Genomic DNA, 19196 nt, shown 5'->3' with positions numbered 1-19196 from the left:
ACAAGGTTACTAAGTCAAAATGTCTCTCATATCTTAGGGAAAGGCAAGAGAATATTTTGTGTATAGGAATAAAATCGTTCTTCCAATAAACCTAAAACTACTGTTTATCCAACTGCCATCCTTCTCCTTCCCTGTGTCTGATATTGGCTGGCTATCTGGCTGCACAGTTTTTGGGAACAGGGATCACATCAACAACTTCAGACTTAAAATTCCTAAGTTTAAACACCCAAGTGACAACAGATTATAATTCAAGCACTCCTTATCACAGTCAGACAAGTAAAATGAGAGAGTCCTGATTTTCAAAGAGAAAGAGCATCTAAACTTTCTCATTAATAAGCTAAAGAGATTTGTGGGTGCTCCCCACTTTTGCAATAAGTCTTACATAGTGCATACCAAAATCCTGCACCTCTAAACGAAGATGCATTCTAACAGGGAGGAAAACTTATGGAGACCTAGTGTGAATAACTTCTTGGGAAAATTATACTGGCATCTACGTTTTGAACCATAAAGCACAGAGTGACTTAAAGCAATGCTGTGCTGTAAGAAATGCTGAACACCTCCATCAAGTGAACTGATTGAATGGTAGGGTCTCCCAGTTAATTTCTCTTGTCACCATATTTATGATTTTTTTCTGTATCTTCCTGTATCATAGTCTGCTGGATAAAGACAAAGGGCTCATTGGAATCAAACGACCGGAAAAAGCAAGAATGTAACATTTTCATTTCTTCAGTAAATGCATTTTGGCTACTGGTCCAAAATTAACTTCCAAAGAACCCTGGTATGAATACGAATATCATCATTCAAAATTCTATAAAATGTGGAAATACCATTGTGAGTTGAAAGGATAGTTTCAAATGTCTTTATCAGCTCTAGCAAACTCAGTTTAGGAGGATACCTTTGATTTTGCAAGACGTTCTATATTTTCAGTGGGGTCAGAACCCATCGATAAAAAGCATGTCAAAGGTGTTCGACAGTCACTTTCTGTCCACATTGCTTCCATTTCAAGAATAAATCCTTCTGCATATTTCCCTCCAAGAGATTCTGCAATGTAGTGTCGAGCCTAAAAACACAAGTTACCAGAAATAGATACTTTTTAATTTTTTTTATTTATCATTAAACAGTGATATGGAATTTACCAGTATCTACATTGGAAGGCAATGACTTTCTAAACTTTCATTTTCAACTTAGGTGTAGCAAAAGTTACAGTTCACAGGAGGCAACCATTGAAATTCTCAGATAGCAAACTTCAAACAAAGAAAAGAAAGAATTCTGCTCACACAACAGCCATCCTGTGAACATTGTTGCTAGAGGATGCTAAATTTTTTTTTTTTAAAAGAACTGAAGAAATCCATGCAGAATAGATTCACTGTTGGCTTTGAGGACAGCCCAGATATTGTCCCTAAATTACTGACTGCTAAAGCCTGGTGGATAGCCAAACACAAGTGTTTCTCTATACCAGACCCAGTTTTAGCTCCTCTGAGCATGTATTATTGACACTGTCTCTATAGCATAGCCGATTAGACAGATCTTTCATCTGACCCAGTTACAATCTTCCAAATATTTGTTGGAACTTCAGACAAATTCTCCTGTCCAGTTGTTATCCAATTCAAGTCTCTTACACTGAATATCTATTTCTACAAAACAGAAACACAGCTCAGACTTTATCCTTAAAGGTCAAACCTTCCCTATGCCTCTATTGTCCTCTTTTCATAGACATTTGCTAAAATGACTTCTAAAGCTATCCTGATGTATGAAATGCTTTTTTGACTGACATGATTTTCCAACTGTGTAAACTACTAGCACAGATTCTGAGCCATGTATTGTGGAGAGAAACACTCAGGAACAAGGTGGGCTGAGGAAGATGCCAATTCCAGAAAAAATAATTCAATCATCCACTATTAAGTGTAACTTCTGCCCTAGCAAAGAGGTAACATTTTTTAGCACTTGGAGAAACACAGTAGGGGAAGAAGAGATAAAGACGACAGTAACAAAAAGGATCCCCTCTTTCCTCAGAAATTAAAATAATTACCATTTTTGAAACCATTGTTCAGAGACATTCTTTCCCAAAGATGGTTGTGTAAGACAATAAGAGTGTTGATAAATGAGCAGTAGCAGCTTTATTATTTTGGTCAGTTTAAATTGTGGCAGGTGGAGCTCCCATACTTCCCTCTTACTTACCAGCTGAAGAGAAGAAAAGGAAAAAGGATGAAGGGAGTATTGTTGAAAAAGAGGTCCATGAAAAAATGGTGTTCCTTAAATATAGCACAGATGCTATCATAACACGTAACATGTAAAGTTGAGATATGCAGGAAATCAGAAGTACTAATTTCCAGTGTAGCTAAAAACAAAAAAAAGTGGAAAGGGGATCCTCATAGGCACATACATGTCTTTTAGACCTACGTAGAGAAAAAAAATCCAAATATCACAGACTATGGAGAAACTGCTATTGCAGTTTCTTTTATGATATCTGCCATGAGACAGTCTTAATTATTACTTCCTCAGCATGGAGGGTAAGTAAACATCTGCTATCTTAGTGCACCTGTCATCAAAGTGAACTGTTCTTCCAATTCTTCTGGAAAAAAATAGGGATGTATCTTCTGATTCGCTGGAAGAATGCAAATGCTTTACAAGTTTCATGGCTCCACTTTAGAAGCACCACACAGAAAGAAGGGCATTCTTACAGCTTTACCACAATTTATTTCATGTTTTGCAATGCCCTTTCTAATTCATTGCAATTAAATTAATATTTCTTTCACATATATATAAGGATTTAAATATCTGATTTTCAAAATAGCTCACTCTGCAACAAATACTACAATAAAAACAAATTCAGAGAACATAAGTTTGGAACTAGCAATTCTGCAGGAGATGCCTCATGGCATAACCATCATATGAAAGCATATCTTACTTGGGCAACGGTATGATCAGGGCACCAGCTACGCACAAGGAGCAGTTTACGGAATTGATCCAGTAAGCTGTCATATGCATCAGGAATAACAGCTTTTTCAGGTGCTTCTTCATCAAACCAAGCTTTCCAAGACTTCTCATTCCTAACAACTTGCACCAGAAGTTGATTAAAAGGGTACAAGCTAGATAACTGCACAAGATTCAGCCATGTCACGTCAAGGATCCACTTCTTTGGTTTTGGTTCCACAGAATTCAGATCCAAACTGGCACCTCCTGCAAAGTGAAAAGCATTATAGAGAAAAACAACCATTGTTAAACAGAAAAATGAGAAGTAATTAAAAATATTTATTTCTATAATTTAGGGAGTAAAAATCTTTGTAAACCAGGACATGGAGACCTGTAACTTGCATGGAAGAGTCATTTAACAAAGACCTATTAGGGAAGTGGTCTCAGTGCCTCCTAGAGCTGATATCCCAGTAATTTTTGTGCTGCTTTTTCTCCATCTGTAGAGCTGGAATAAAACTTGCCTACCTAAAAGAATACACAAACCCAAGTCTTCAGACCAACTGTAGAAAGGACCTATGGTTAGTCCAACCTCCCTTCACCTAGACTACAGAGTAAGAAAGCACATGGTGCATTCACTTCCAGGACTGTGCAACTTCAACAGCCTCTTAGCTCAACCACCACTCCAGTGTCATGCCTGTTTGCACCTCCAACACAGCTGAGTCACAGCTGAACATTAAATCGGTGTTTGCAAAGCAAACTGAGATATTTGGATGGCAAGTACTTGACTCATCTCGGTACCTGATTGTACCTATCATATCTTGGAAACAGTGAGGTCCACCCCAAACAAATTTTATAAACTTTACTAAAATTTTTCTTTCTCATTGTGTCTGAGTAGCGACATGCAGTGGTGGCATAAAGCAACGGAATATAACAATGTTTTACAACATGTAACAGATTTCCACTTTTTTTATACTGACACTTACATGTGGTACAGAGTCCTCATGCACTCACATGTCTGCCTCTAAAAGAGATTTTGCTGGCTGTCTCCAAGCTCACAGACATAGGTATGTGGCAATGCAAAAAAGAGGCACACAGGAGAAAACTATAGGGTCTCTTACAAAGTAATGGACATTTTTTTTCTGTTTTTCAATGTAAAATAGTTAAATATCCTCAACTAAGAATTACTTTGATAATAAATAATCTATATTGCTCTTGTTTTGGAAAACTTGTCACTTAATTCCTTCTTGGGCTATATATGCCTTCATTCACCAGTTAAAAAACATCAGATCCACTGTATACAACATATTGTTAGTGCAAGCACTGCAAAATCTGAATTTGGCAGTTCACAGAAATATGTAAACGAAAATATTTTTAGAGAAATTACCTTTGATCAGTGTCTCAAACTCAGTGTGTGAAATTTTCTTGGCCTGCAAGTCAATCTTTAGTGCCAGAAGCAATGTAAACAGGAATCTGTGATTTTCATACAGCCCTCGAACTGTGTACTTGAAGATTTCATAGGTGAGATGCTCGATTACATATACCACCCTTTTTGCTGTGATCTGAGATTTCTGAGATCTTTCCACTGATAGGTCAAAAATGCCAAGGAACTGCCGCAAGGATGTTTGGTACATGACATTAATCAAGCTCATTTCCACAATTAGGAAGTAAAGGATGCTACCACGACAAGCAACAGGCCGATACTCTTCACGTGCAGTATTGATTTTCACCTCTGTCTCCGCTGCTATGTTTAATTTTTCACTGACCTTAAAATTAATGGAAAAGACCATGAAGATTAAGTCATGTCACTTGTGATTTATACTGCACAAGCAACAATAAAAGGTCTTGATTAAGATCACAGTGGTATCTTTAGTCAAGCTTTGCTTCCCTATGTCAGTGTTTCAATACAGACATTGTATCTTCATGTGTTCAAACACCAAGCACAACAGGATTTGATTCAAACTTACACCTGCAAAGTATGCCTGGAATATAAAGCAGTATCCAGGTAATAGTTTAATTTTACAATATCTTATGAAGAAAAAATGATAGTGTTTCTACTATTTATTTGTGTAGAAGTCACATGTTATATAGTGGCTCTGAATGGAAAAAGCAAAACCAGGAAAAAAATCTGTCTACAAATAATCATTAAATTACAATTACAAAATGTATTTGCAATGCATTCAAAAATCACCTCTTCTGCTGTTACTTTAGTGTTCCTTAGGACTTCTATCAGAGAATCATCTTCAACCAAAGAGCCCTCTGTACTGGTTAGACGGAAGAGTAGATTGTCTTCAAGCTCCTGCATTTTCCTCTTGTTAAATGTCACTTCTTCCATCAGTTTGACTCTTTCTGCCTCCAGTTCCTGTATTCAGAATTTTTCCTTAGAATATTTAAGATTAATTCAAATAAAGATTCCTTATAATGACACAGAAAACATGTGATTTCATGCATGATGGATTGGGGGCTTTGCTGCTTTTTCTATAAAATACAGAAATATTATATATTACACAGAATCACAGAATCACAGAATCACTAGGTTGGAAAGGACCTTTAAGATCATCAAGTCCAACCATTAATCCAGCATCACCATGTCCCCTAAACCATGTCCTGAAGCGCCACATCCACACGTTTTTTGAACACTTCCAGAGATGGCGACTCCACCACCTCCCTGGGCAGCCTGTTCCAATGCCTGACCACCCTCTCAGTGAAGAAATTTTTCCTAATATCCAATCTAAACCTCCCCTGGCGCAACTTGGGGCCATTTCCTCTTGTCCTATCACTAGTTACTTGGGAGAAGAGACCAACACCCTCGTCGCCACAACCCCCTTTCAGGTAGTTGTAGAGAGCGATAAGGTCTCCTCTCAGCCTCCTCTTCTCCAGACTAAACAACCCCAGTTCCCTCAGCCGCTCCTCATAAGACTTGTGCTCCAGACCCCTCACCAGCTTCGTTGCCCTTCTCTGGACACGCTCCAGCACCTCAACATCCTTCTTGTAGTGAGGGGCCCAAAACTGAACACAGTATTCAAGGTGCGGCCTCACCAGTGCCGAGTACAGGGGCACAATCACTTCCCTACTCCTGCTGGCCACACTATTGCTGATACAGGCCAGGACGCTGTTGGCCTTCTTGGCCACCTGGGCACACTGACGGCTCATATTCAGCCGGCTGTCAACCAGCACCCCCAGGTCCCTTTCCGCCGGGCTGCTCTCCAGCAACTCCTCCCCAAGCCTGTAGCATTGCATGGGGTTGTTGTGGCCAAAGTGCAGGACCCTGCACTTGGCCTTATTAAACCTCATACAGTTGGCCTCTGCCCATTGATCCAGCCTGTCCAGATCCCTCTGCAGAGCCCTCCTACCCTCCAGCAGATCAACACTCCCACTCAACTTGGTGTCATCTGCAAACTTACTGAGGGAGCACTCAATTCCCTCATCCAGATCATCAATAAAGATACTGAACAAGACCGGCCCCAGAACCGAGCCCTGGGGAACACCGCTTGTGACCGGCCGCCAGCCGGATTTAACGCCGTTCACCACAACTCTCTGGGCTCGGCCATCCAGCCAGTTCCTCACCCAGCGAAGAGTAAACCCGTCTAAGCCACGAGCCGCCAGTTTCTCCAGGAGAATGCTGTGGGAGACGCTGTCAAAGGCTTTACTAAAGTCCAGGTAGACAACGTCCACAGCCTTTCCCTCATCCACTAGGTGGGTCACCTGGTCATAGAAGGAGATCAGGTTGGTCAAGCAGGACCTGCCTTTCATGAACCCATGCTGGCTGGGCCTGATCCTTTGGTTGTCCTGCAGATGCCCTGTGAGCACTCTCAAGACCAACCGCTCCATAATCTTCCCTGGTACAGAGGTCAGGCTGACAGGCCTGTAGTTCCCAGGATCCTCCTTCCGGCCTTTCTTGTAGACGGGCGTCACATTGGCAAGCCTCTAGTCTTCTGGGACCTCTCCTATTAACCAGGACTGCTGATAAATGATGGAGAGTGGCTTGGCAAGCTCCTCCGCCAGCTCTCTCAGTACTCTCGGGTGGATCTCATCAGGCCCCATAGACTTGTGGGTGTCCAGGTGGCTTAGCATGTCCTTGACTGCTTCCTCCTGGATTATGAGGAGTACATTGTGCTCTCCATCCCCGTCTTCCAGCTCAGGGGGCTGAATATCCTGTGGATACCTGGACTGGCTATTAAAGACTGAGGCGAAGAAGGCATTAAGTACCTCAGCCTTGTCCTCGTCCTTGGAGACAATGTTCCCCGCCATATCCAGTAGGGGATGGAGATTCTCCTTGCCTCTCTTTTTGTTGTTAATATATTTGTAAAAACATTTTTTATTATCCTTTACGACTGTGGCCAGACTGACCTCTAGCTGGGCTTTTGCCTTTCTAATTTTGTCCCTGCTTGACCTAACGAGATCCTTGTACTCTTCGTGAGTTGCCTGGCCCTTCTTCCAGAGGTGATAAACTCTCCTCTTTTCCCTGAGTCCCAGCAAAATCTCCCTGTTCAGCCTGGCCGGTCGCCTTCCCCGACAGCTCTTCTTATGGCACATGGGGACCACCTGCTCCTGTGCCTTTAAGATTTCCTTCTTGAAGACTGTCCAGCCTTCCTGGACCCCTTTGTCCTTCCGGACTGTCTCCCAAGGGACTCTCTCAACCAGTCACCTGAACAGGCCAAAGTCTGCCCTCCAGAAGTCCATGATAGCAGTTTTGCTGACCCCTCTCCTTACTTCCCTCACAACCGAGAATTCTATCATGTCGTGGTCGCTAAGCCCAAGACAGCCTCCGACCACCACATCTCTCACCAGTCCTTCTCTGTTTGTAAACAGCAGGTCCAGTAAGGCATCTCCCCTGGTGGGCTCACTCACCAGCTGTGTCAGGAAGTTATGCTCCACACACTCCAGGAACCTCCTAGACTGTTTCCTCTCTGCCGTGTTATACTTCCAGCAGATGTCTGGTAGGTTGAAGTCCCCCACAAGAACAAGGGCCAGCGAATGCGAGACCTCCGCCAGTCGCATATAGAATGTCTCATCCGTCTCTTCATCCTGGTTGGGTGGCCTGTAACAGACTCCCAGCAGGATATCTGCCTCATTGGCCTTCCCCCTCATCCTTACCCATAAGCACTCTACTTGGTCTTCACAATCTTCGATTTCTATGCAATCAAAACACTCCCTAACATACAGAGCCACCCCACAGCCTCTCCTTCCCTGCCTATCCCTTCGGAAGAGCTTGTAGCCATCCATTGCAGCACTCCAGTCATGAGAAGCATCTCACCATGTTTCTGTGATGGCAACTACGTCATAGCTGTCGCGCTGCACAATGGCTTCCAGCTCCTCCTGTTTGGTGCCCATGCTGCGTGCATTGGTGTAGATGCACCTGAGCTGGGCTATCGATTTCAACTCTGGCACGTTGAACCTATCCCTAGGTTCAACTCTAGTGAGCCCGGTTTTAGCCCCTCCCCCCTCCAAATCTAGTTTAAAGCCCTCTCAATGAGGCCTGCCAGCTCATGAGCAAGAATCCTTTTGCCCCTCGGCGTCAGTTGCACTCCATCAGCTGCGAGTAGGCCTGGTGCCGTATAAACCGCCTCGTGGTCAAAAAACCCAAAATTCTGACGACAGCACCAGCCCCTGAGCCACGTGTTGATCAATATTAAAGTAATTTATATCTATACTGTATTTATTTGATTAATGCAGCATACTGAGGAGTGAAAACACATCAGAATTACCAGGAAAAGATTCCTTATTGTAAGATGCACAAAGCACTAAAGCTAGTTTCCAATGGGAAGTGATAAAAGCCACATTACATTAAGTACTTAAATGAAATCAGATAAAGGGCTGAAATATGCATTGTATAGATGGATTTTACATTATTAGGAAAGTTGACTGGATGACCTTTTCCATTTCTAATTTCTATGATTCTGTGACTTTGCAAGATACATTCCTCCACTCCTCATAAAATTGGAAATGTCACAATTATTATCTATGTCATATGGAATTTTATGCTATTTCCACAAGACAGACAATGGCAAGGGAACAATGAGAGACAAGTCAACACAATGCCAGGTGAAATGAGGCACAGTCCAACACAGCTCAGGGACACCCTTGCTGGCTGCCTTTATTTAATCACACAAAAGGAGTAGTTCTACAGCATACTCAAACATGCATTTAAGTACATGCTTAAATTCTACTTAAGGACATGTTTTATTTAAGAACAGGCACCTCACCCATTCTATTTGTCAGCCTGTAAAGAGTATCTTTCAGAAAATTAGCAAATATACCAGATGCCAGGCTTTTGTTTTCAAGAGGATTTCACGACCGCATTTGTAACGTAAAAAATAGCTGTTCTGAACACAAATAGTGGCATCAACTTCATTATCAAAGTACAAAAAGATGCTGATAATATTTTTTTTCATGTAGTTACAGGAGCAACCTTTAAAGCTGAGAAGAATAAACACTTCTTTGATCATATATTTCATTGATCACTATAGCTATCTTTAAGAATGCTTTGGTTCCTTTAATCTATTACTTCAGCTCAGCGATCATAAACTTGTCGTCTTGTTTGTAAAAGAAAATCTGTTCTTCAGATTCTCTGTTCATGCTCTGTCTTTTCTTTGAAGTAAATTTATCAGAGCTCCATTGGCTCTGGCTGTCTATACCAGGAATTCAGCTCTTACTGAGACAGAAGAGACAGAACAACCGTGATTTCTTCATACTTGCTAAATGGAAGAAGTTTAATAAATGTTGATCACCTGCAATGATGTCCCTGTGCAGCAAGTAGTGCTGACACTAACCAGCTACCCTTGCACCTCTCTTCAGCTGATACACAGCACTGGATGAATATTTTTCATTGACTATATTTTTGACACAAAATGCAGTCTAGGTGTTGATACATACATTCAATATTACTTCTCTAACAATTTTGTACAGGGAAAAAAGCACAGAGAGAGGGTATTGGTGTGGGGGGAGATGAGTTTTATATGCAGGTCATGAGAAACCAATTTCAATTCTATCTTGATTTAAACCTGCCGTTGTAGCTTTTCCATTTTTCATGGAACAATTCACAGGAAGTTTGGGCATAACAACGACTTTCTAGCCTCTGGTTGTGACTGTCAGCCTAAAGGAAGGGCACTTAGATTCCAGTCCCTTACTTCAGCAAATGCTCCACTTTGAGCAAAGTGGAAAGGCGTTGGCCAAAGAAAGTAAGAGCACGAATAAAGCACACTGGATAGCACATGCTTTGGGAAGTCAAAGGAGGAGGAATGAATTCCCTTAGGTAGGGAACTGCTCTCACAGGAGCAAGCCTACCTGAGTTACTTATTGAAAGCCGCAGCTCTGCTAATCCAAACTTTAATTTTTGTTACTTTTCTCACAAAAACACAATTATGAAATGTTCCCTTTGAAATAAAGATGTCATTTAATTTGACATGAAATACAACTTCTGTACTTTCACGTTAATGAGAAAGGAAGAAAATATTTGATTTTGGTGTAATTGGACCATAACACTCGTATTTATTGGTATGACTGCCACAGTAAAAAAACCACATTTGTCCTCAGTGCCTATGATGAATTGACTCCTAAGTTTTTGGATAATCAGGCTGTTAAATCAGATCACACAAAAAGAATAGGAATGATCTAGGAATTAAATTGTTGTGGAGAATGTCTCAGATTTTATATTATGAAATAAAACTCCAGAGAAACACCTGAGAGGATTTTCTTCCTTATATTTGCTTCCATATAATCAATGGAAATTTCAGTAAGAGTAGAGTCAAGTCAGTGTTCAGGGCTCCTTAAAAATCTCATATCTCCTTGCACACTAGAGCCTACCTGGCAAAAGTACTTTGAGTTCATAAGCATTTTTTCATGTAATTCAAACTAAGTTCAAAAAGGAATTCAGAAAAGAGGTTTCTGACTGAACAAGGAGCCTTTGCTATATATGAAGGAATAAAGCTGCTTTATGTATGTCATGTATATACCTGTGATGTATTTTTAATGAATAATTTTCTTTCTTCTCTTTCCAAGGCCAGATCTTAAAATAAATGTTTAAGTCCCTCCATTCAGTTAAAAACCAGCTCCACATTGTGTTTCAGCAAATGCACAAACCCCTAAACTTTCATTCACATTTTTGTTCTTGCATTTTATTTCAACCAAGACATTGAATATATCCACTTATGGTGCAGATATGGAACAAGCTCTCCCTCTATACATATATTGCAAGCTCCTAGATACCTGTTTTTCTGTGAGGATGACACGGCCAAGGAGCTGATCTTCCAGCCCTTTCATAGTAACAGTAAAGTCTATTACAGTTGTTCTTGCACTAATTTCTGGAGTATAGGCAGGATTAGCCAATTTTGTTGTCATATAAAGGGTAAACCCCTTCATCAGATCTACTTCCTTGTCACCTACTTTCACCTGAAAATAAAACATAATACTCAATTTTCAAAAGCTGAATTCAGAAAAACAGTTATTTTATCCAGTGAAAAATAGATTCATTCTTTTTTTACATTTTCATTTACACTTTTGAAACTTTCTGCCTAAGGGTTAAAAAAAAACCCCAACCCCACGAATTCACTACTCATCTTTTTAAGTGTTGCAAAGGTGTGAATCTTGTCAGTATCCAGACTACCAGATAACCAGCATCTGTCCTATTGTTTTTTAATTACATGTTCACAATTATTCTTACTTTGTGTGATGAACCAGATTTTATGAAATTTTTTTCCAAGATGTTATCTAGAGCAGGATCAAGTTCCTCTCCAACATCTTCAATTAACAAAGGTCGGCCAAGGGACAGGCAGTCTTCTATATGACTTCTGAAGAACTTGTGGTTCATAGCTGTAACCTAGGAAGATTGGTTCACAATATAGCATGTGTATTTGCAAGCACATAGAAAACCGTATAAAATCTATTGCAATTTTCAAAAATTATACACATCCTGGGACATCTACACAAATTATTACATTTTAGGGACCAACACTCACCTCTGCTGAAATGAATGAAAGTTTCACTTTAAGCTTAACAGAATAGGAAATCACATTTCTTTATTGTTATCTATTTATTTGCTTATCTACATATCTATCTAATCACTGTACTATCTTAATACCTTTTAAATATTACTGGATTTATGCTCAGAACACTAACGTGAAGTAGGAAAATATTTACAGGGTTCAGACAGAGAACCAGTGTTACATACGAGGTCTGGTCTTACATCAGATGTTGAATTTCCAATTCAGTTCCCACTTCACAATATAAAGTCTTAAAATAGCTAAAAATCATATAGACTCTTTTTCATTTATTTAAATTTAATAAATTTAACATAAGCCTTTGAGATGATAATTGAATAGCCTTTCCAGGCACCTGTTAAGCCATGGTTTTGGGGCGGGTTTTTTACCAGAAAAAACCTTAGGATAGACATTTTTTTAAAATACTTGTCTTGCATGCAGTGGTCTTTGAAAAAGGTATAATTAAAATATCTAGAGGCACATTACATAGTCTTAAAACAGTATATTATTTAAAAATTAATACTATGTTCCACCACACTGCACTTTTATCTTTGTTATAACAGAAGTATATGTGTATCCAACAAAAGAGCATGTTGCCTACATTTTTAGTCCATGTGAAACTGAGGGATGAAGTTAGTGTCTTAGTGACCAAAAGTATAACACTAACAAAACAATAGCAAATCACAACATCCCAGATATAAAGGCATAATCTAAACACTTGGGTATTTAGAGTCTTGACATAACTCTGTTCCTGCTGGACTTTACAGGGGGACAACTTGGATTCTTCTAGCACAGCTGACACCTGAGTCAGGATGCTTAAAAGCCCATAACTGACTGCATTTTCATCACGAAAACTTCCTCTGCATTTAAGGGCTGCATCTGCATGTATTCAAAGCAGTGTAAGTTTAGAGAGTACTCATCAGTTCAGTAGTCAAGCCCCATCAGGATTCACAAGTTTCATAGGCTGAGTATTCACACAAGGCAAGCCTGGTAGACATTTTTCTCTAGCTCATCAGTTAAATGTCATCATCACTTATAGTGTACGAATAGTGGGGAAAGAGGAAATGGTATTTTAATCTACATTTCCCAGTCCCTGCTTTGGTGAGTATGTGGTAGAAGATCCTTACGCAATTACTGGACCAGATAATGGAACCTGTGTGTTCGCGGTCCCCTTCTACGGGCTGCACACCAGCACACGGCGAGAGCAGCCACCTGGAGGGCAGGTAAGACAGACTCAGAGACACTAAGGGAAGGAACTGAAGTTACAGCTTGGAGGACACTTACAAAGGATTGGGGAAAAGGCTACAGCATGGCAGAAAGAGTCAGTGTAGGTCCCTAACTGAAGGAGATTCACTGTTGCCGCTCCTGAGCCCAGCTTGGCAGCTCTCTGAAATCCCAAGCAGGAGATGCAAGTCTCAAAGGGGGTGGAATATGAGATACATCCTTCTCTCTATTGTTTCCTGTTGGTTACTCCCACCAGCATTTCTTGATCCAATTTTTGGGGCCAAAGTAAGGTCTGTTGTAATTTAGAGGAAGCCATGTTATCTACTGTAAGAGTAGATTTCACACAGTCACAAAATGCCTAAATTCTTCTGTGAAGAAAACTCATATGTTTTAGGAGAGCTTTTCATCATATTTTTAATATAGGCATCCATTTTCCCAAGATCTTTGAATATTATACATTATTTTTCCATCTCTTCTCTGTCAATACTTCCCATTTCTAGCTGTGTTTCTACACCATTTTTTGAGCACATTCGACTTACCAGAAACTGGATTTGCTGTGGCATTGAATGTTGAGCCTTTCTTAACAGTGCTAGGAAATACAGATCCAGATCAAGCTCTAGAAGGCTAAGGATTTAGCTAATGACATCACCATGATGTCATCAGCTCTGTGGACATCACCGTCCTTACCTTCATTCTCAGTTTCTTTTTCTTATCCACCACTCTCATTTTGAGTGAAGATACTATACCATGGTATTCATGTGATAATCTACAATTGTAGGACTTGATTTATTAACAACTAACTCTTTAGTATCATCCTCTATCTGTCCTGAAAATATATCATGTGTTTAGATCTTTATCATAATCTACCTTATCCTTATAGGTGTAACAAAGCATGGAGGGTATGGGTGATTAGAAGGGGAAAAAAAAGAAAGTTTTAAATTAAATAGAAGACCCAGATCCCAAACAGGATGCACTGCTAGATAGAAAATGAGAAGGGTAGATAAATTAAGCAATAAATATCTTTATCACATGCGTTTAATCAAGAAGATGCAGCCTAAATTTGGGCTTTGTGTCTGATATGCCTCAAAGATCACTAGATTTCCATTCTACTTCGGGCCACCATTCTTCTTCCAATTCCTCCTTCTTTTCCCCCCATTTTCCTCTCAAAATTCTTACCCTAAAATGTTATTGCCATGCAGCATCAAGTGCCTGATCCTGTCTGGTCTCAGTTTTGCAAGTCATTTGCTTCCCTCTACGTTTCTCTTTCTGTATGACAAGTAATTAAAACATTCATCATAAAAATAGATATGGCATAACATGTAATTCCAATTTGCTCTCGAAACTGTCTTTCTGGGAGATGTCAAAGCAGTACAAGATAGGTACATCTTCATATATCCTGGTACTGATAGGTCACAGATTTTGCATCAGTCTTGTTTTGATTTCTGCCTAATTTTATACCATAAACATCAGATTTAAATTATACATGGCCAAAGTATGATGACAGAAAAAATAGTTTGCATTGCTAATTATGATGTGAAATGACACACACATAAAAAATATTAAATGAACTATTTACCTGAAGTCCATTATTCTTTTCCTTATTTTTAATCCAGATCTTTCCTTGACCTTGTGGATCAATCAGCAAAGGATATCTAGATGCTTTTGTGACAATGATGCCATTCTGAATTGAAAGGTCATCATTCGGAAGACCCTGGAGGTTCCATTCACCCACTGTAGCATTGTCAACAAGCATACCAGTAAGGTTCAGGTCCTAATAGAAAATGTGTAGTTAACCAAAATTAGTACCAGTTAGATGAGTTATACTAAAATGCTTGATGGAAGGTTTTTCTTCTTATTCTGATCATAATGCATGGTAGAAAGTATTTGGCAGTTACTGTTCATTGTCTCCTTTCTTTCTTCCTTCCTCTTTCTGCCTAAATCACTGAATCTGGGAAATAATGAAAGTGAATTCTGTTGAGGCTTTGATGTCCATCAAAGAGTGTTGGAGAAACTATGACACCAATTCAATATCTAATGACAAGCTAATTTTGGTATTGGCAAACTCTTTTCTTGCTAACTCAAGAGGAAGGGTCATCTTGGTCACAAAATCTTCCTTCTGAAGTAAAGTTGTAAAGGGCCCTCCAAGTATGTGTATGAATATAGGATGGCTTGTGGGAGACTCAGAGAAGAAAGAAGAGATGTGCTACAGATCAATAACCATGAACTACCATGGGAAGCTATTGTTGCTATGGTCAGAACTCTTCCCAACTCATATTCTCCTAAAGTTTGGTTTGCACATATTGACTAATCTGCTTTATTTTATTCACTATGAACAGTGACTGGCCTCTCAAGAATGTGTATGTGTAGAAAACAGTGTTTAAAATCACAAACCAAGCTCTCTGAATTAGAAAAGTAGCTTAATAATTATGTGAGTTAAAAAGAATAAAATTTAAGGGCTTTTTTTAATTTGCTCCTTACAGTTTTCACTCAAGAATTCCTATTTATAAGCTTTCTCTACAAACATGTTTAAAAAGAAAGAAAAAACCTGTGACTCCTGTGAAAGTCACATAATTCAGCATCTGAAGTCTAAAGCAAAATTTCAAACACTGTGAGACTTGTGATACAATCATGAGAGTTAGTGATACCAGTGGTTGCAAGACTCAAAAGCTTTGATTTTTTTACTACTCTGATTATTGAAGAATCTGAATGAATCAACACAAACTATTCTTAGAACACAGAGAAACTTTAAGAAACGATTTTCGTTTGTGAAAAAGACTGTAGAGCATTTTTCAGCAATTGGTACCTAAAACCATATTTAGCTCCTTAAGCAGATGAGTAGGGTTTAAACAGCTTTGAATATTTTCTTACTGCAAGTATCAGTCATTCTGCAACTCTGAAACTTAGCTAATTTAAGTGCCTAACTACACAGATAGATAGTTAATTTTAAAAAGCTCTCTTTAAATTGTTATGCCTAAATGACTCATGCACCCACTGCCAGTTAGTCTGTGACAAAGTAAGGCAGATGTCAAGCCTTTTGCTCGAACAGCAAAGCTGTTTTCTTTCCTGTGGTGTGAAGTATCAAGAGAAGCCCATATGCTGCCTTTTGTGAGTACTTAATTCACTGGGAAAAATTAAAACTCTCTTCCATAAACTATCATTGAAATCATAATACTGTCTTTAATGGCAACTATCTAAACAGAATGGTAGTTATGGTTTGAAACTCATCAGTTGTGGCATTCTGTGTCTAACCTGTTCATATGGAAAAAAAAAAGCAACACAAGAAACAATCAAAAAGTATTCCTCAAATTTTGAAGGATGCAGCTGAGTAGTAATGTGGTCAGAATATCTTCATAGTTCTTTATGTCTTGCTTTCTACGTTATATATCCAAGTTCTTATCCTTATGTGGTAAGAATCTTGACAGATATTCCCCAAGGTAAAGTAGCTTTTAAGAACATTTTGTATGCTGAACTTGAGAAAGAGCCTCCCTGGGATGAATGTATGTAGGATAACTCCCATACCATACCGGTAAAGAATCTTGCCTGAGACTGCACTGCTACTGGTACAAATCCATCTTGGCCTTACATACTACCTATCATGAGGAGCTTTCAAAGACCTTTTCTGGGCAAGTCAGAATCGTTAATCTTTTTAAGTCATAGCATAAATTGGGCTGGGCTGTGAGGTTCACTCTCTCAGGTCAAGGTTAATCACTGTCACGAGAAGCATTACGCATCACCTTAACATTAAAAAAAAAGAAGATTCACAAGTAACTTCTCTGAGATGAACAGCATGACAAACCTCTCACGGCAAAGAGGTCTCCCTAATACGTTTTAAGTGTAAAATCCTCCAAGAACCTGCAAAGAAGATGCAGCAGGGACACTAATCTACCTTCAACTGTTTCAGTGTACAGCCAGAGCTGTACACAGGCTGTTCCCAGCAACTTTCCAGCAGCACCCGCTCTGTCAAAAGCTTTGACAGCAGAGGACAGGAACCATTTGAGCTTAATGCCTCCACCCCTGTACTGAGAGTAAGAGAGATTCCCTGAACTATTTCTCCAGCCTTTACTGCTGGAGAATATGTATGCAGGTATTCACAAAACCAAGTGGAAGGTAACACGGACAGATTACTCAGAAAGACTTTTGATTATTATGGCCTAAATTCTGCTATGAGCATGAATATGTCTTCCAAGTGCAAGGAAGAATACCAGACAGACCTCCTAAAAATCATGGCATAGGAACAAGGCTGTTGCTGGCCACAGGCGAAGCCTATGCTCCAGAACAGCTGCCAGGTCCGGCACTCCTCAGGCAGATAGTGGTAAATGGAAAGGACAAGATTCATGTAAAGGAACCTGCCCTGCATCATAGTCCCAGTGTGCAGGCAGTATACGATGTGGCAGGGAACTGGAGATGAGACCCTAGCTCCACTGCATTTTAGGCCATCTCTGCCTCACAGTCTTAGGCCAGTCGAGGAGTAGCCGTAATGTCAGGTTCACTGAGAACACCCTCACTGGTGACAAACGTACATGGATTTAAGAGCTTTAACGGGAGCAAGCTGAAGTGGTGTAAATCAAGCTTTAAAAAATCCAGGTTTTGTTTAACTTAATCATGACAAGGTCTTATTAATTGATAATACACAGAGGTGCAGAGGTGGTATTTCCTGGTTCAAAATGTGCAATGGTCTTTTCTATAACGGGATGTAAGACTATTGTTATGTCAATCAAGAATTAATCAAGCTACACTAAAAATAGAAGTGTGAAGCTTTAAAAAGGAAAAAATTAATTCCATTAGTGGGTCTAACTTGGGAGCTGCTGCTTCAAAGCCTGCCTGGAAAACTACAGGGCTACAGCAACACCAGATGTGGGGTGGTATTCCCAAAGACATATTCACAAGATATTGCTTGTAAGGGGATAACTTAAAATGTTGAGGGAGACAGTTACAACTGATGTTTTCTTCAATATACATATTTTCCACGTTCAGTAAATGCTAGATGTGGCTGATTTGCTTGACTTTATGACTGAAATTATGGACACAACATAGTATTTGCAAAAAACCATGAACTATGGGGGAAAACTGAAACTACTTGATGGAACCTCTTATGATAAGGTAAATCTATTCTAAGCTGGTAAATGTTACTTCGTTTCCCATATTATGCAATTTCCTTCCAGGGCAGCTGACCTCAGACAGCATCTCTCTCAGATTTGCCAGAGCAATGGCCTATATACCAATCTTGCAATGCATGACAGTATAAAGAGGATCTTAAAACATATTGTTTTAGAAGCTCAGTTGTCAACTGTTCAGACTTTTTATTAATTAAAAATTTGATTGAATGTGACAGCCTGTATATAATTTTCCAATTATGTACTTTTCTGGAACGGAATGCTCTGCATATCATTTCTCTGCAAGGCAAAGAATAAGGTCAGGACAGAGTGTGAACACTTACATTATTGTATGGAATCTTGCTGTTGTCCATTTCTTTCTTCCACAACTGGAGCAGCAAATTCCTGTACTCCTGATTGAAAGGTCCAGAGTAAGAGAGAAATCCAGTGGCCAGAAGAACATTGCCCACTAAATTAAAGGTTTGATTTTGAAAGTTTTTGCTGCTTGCTGTCCAACGGAGCTGTATGTAAAATATTATAAAAAGTTAGATTAAGCACACACAAAACTACCATGAAGATCTAATTTAAGAATTTATCTCTTTCTGGTAAATAATTGTTCTTCAAATCAGGAGTATTTTTGGCTTTAAAATAATTCTTTTCAGAAGTAGAAGTTTGCTTGGAAGAGATGGCAATCACCTGACAAAGAGGGGAAAAAGCATCTTTGCCAACAAGCTGGTCAAACTGGTGTAAGCGCTTTAAAGGAGGAACAAGGTGGAAGGGAGAGGTTGACCAACAATCATGTGTGGAAGTGGAGGACTGGGTTGGCAAACAAAATGTGTGGGGTGATGTTGTGGTTTAGCCCCAGGCGGCAACTAAGCACCACACAGCCGCTCATTCGCCTCCCCCGACCTGGGTGGGATGGGGGAGAGAATCGGGGAAAAAAACCTCATGGGTTCAGATAAAAACAGTTTAGTAGGACAGCAAAGAGGAA

At 39.7% G+C, this 19196-nt stretch overlaps 1 protein-coding gene across 1 annotated transcript in view; it reads right to left on the bottom strand.

Annotated features, from left to right (window-relative positions):
- The window catches only part of LOC309402582 (dynein axonemal heavy chain 5-like), a gene marked incomplete at both ends in the record, with an annotated part of 181253 nt that overhangs the window by 41787 nt on the left and 120270 nt on the right, over positions 1-19196 (bottom strand). The window contains 8 exons of the mRNA XM_081996444.1: positions 896-1060; positions 2909-3180; positions 4298-4676; positions 5102-5272; positions 11119-11301; positions 11573-11728; positions 14689-14883; positions 18550-18726. Of these exons, the coding sequence (XP_081852570.1) occupies positions 896-1060; positions 2909-3180; positions 4298-4676; positions 5102-5272; positions 11119-11301; positions 11573-11728; positions 14689-14883; positions 18550-18726 (1698 nt within the window). The remainder of the gene's footprint in view (positions 1-895; positions 1061-2908; positions 3181-4297; positions 4677-5101; positions 5273-11118; positions 11302-11572; positions 11729-14688; positions 14884-18549; positions 18727-19196) is intronic.

This window comes from Phaethon aethereus (assembly GCF_964289735.1).
Source record: "Phaethon aethereus genome assembly, chromosome: 2".
In the NCBI taxonomy this organism is placed as follows: Eukaryota; Metazoa; Chordata; class Aves; order Phaethontiformes; family Phaethontidae; genus Phaethon; species Phaethon aethereus.
Note: the sequence above shows the minus strand (reverse complement) of the source record. Positions and strands in the feature narration are given on the sequence as shown.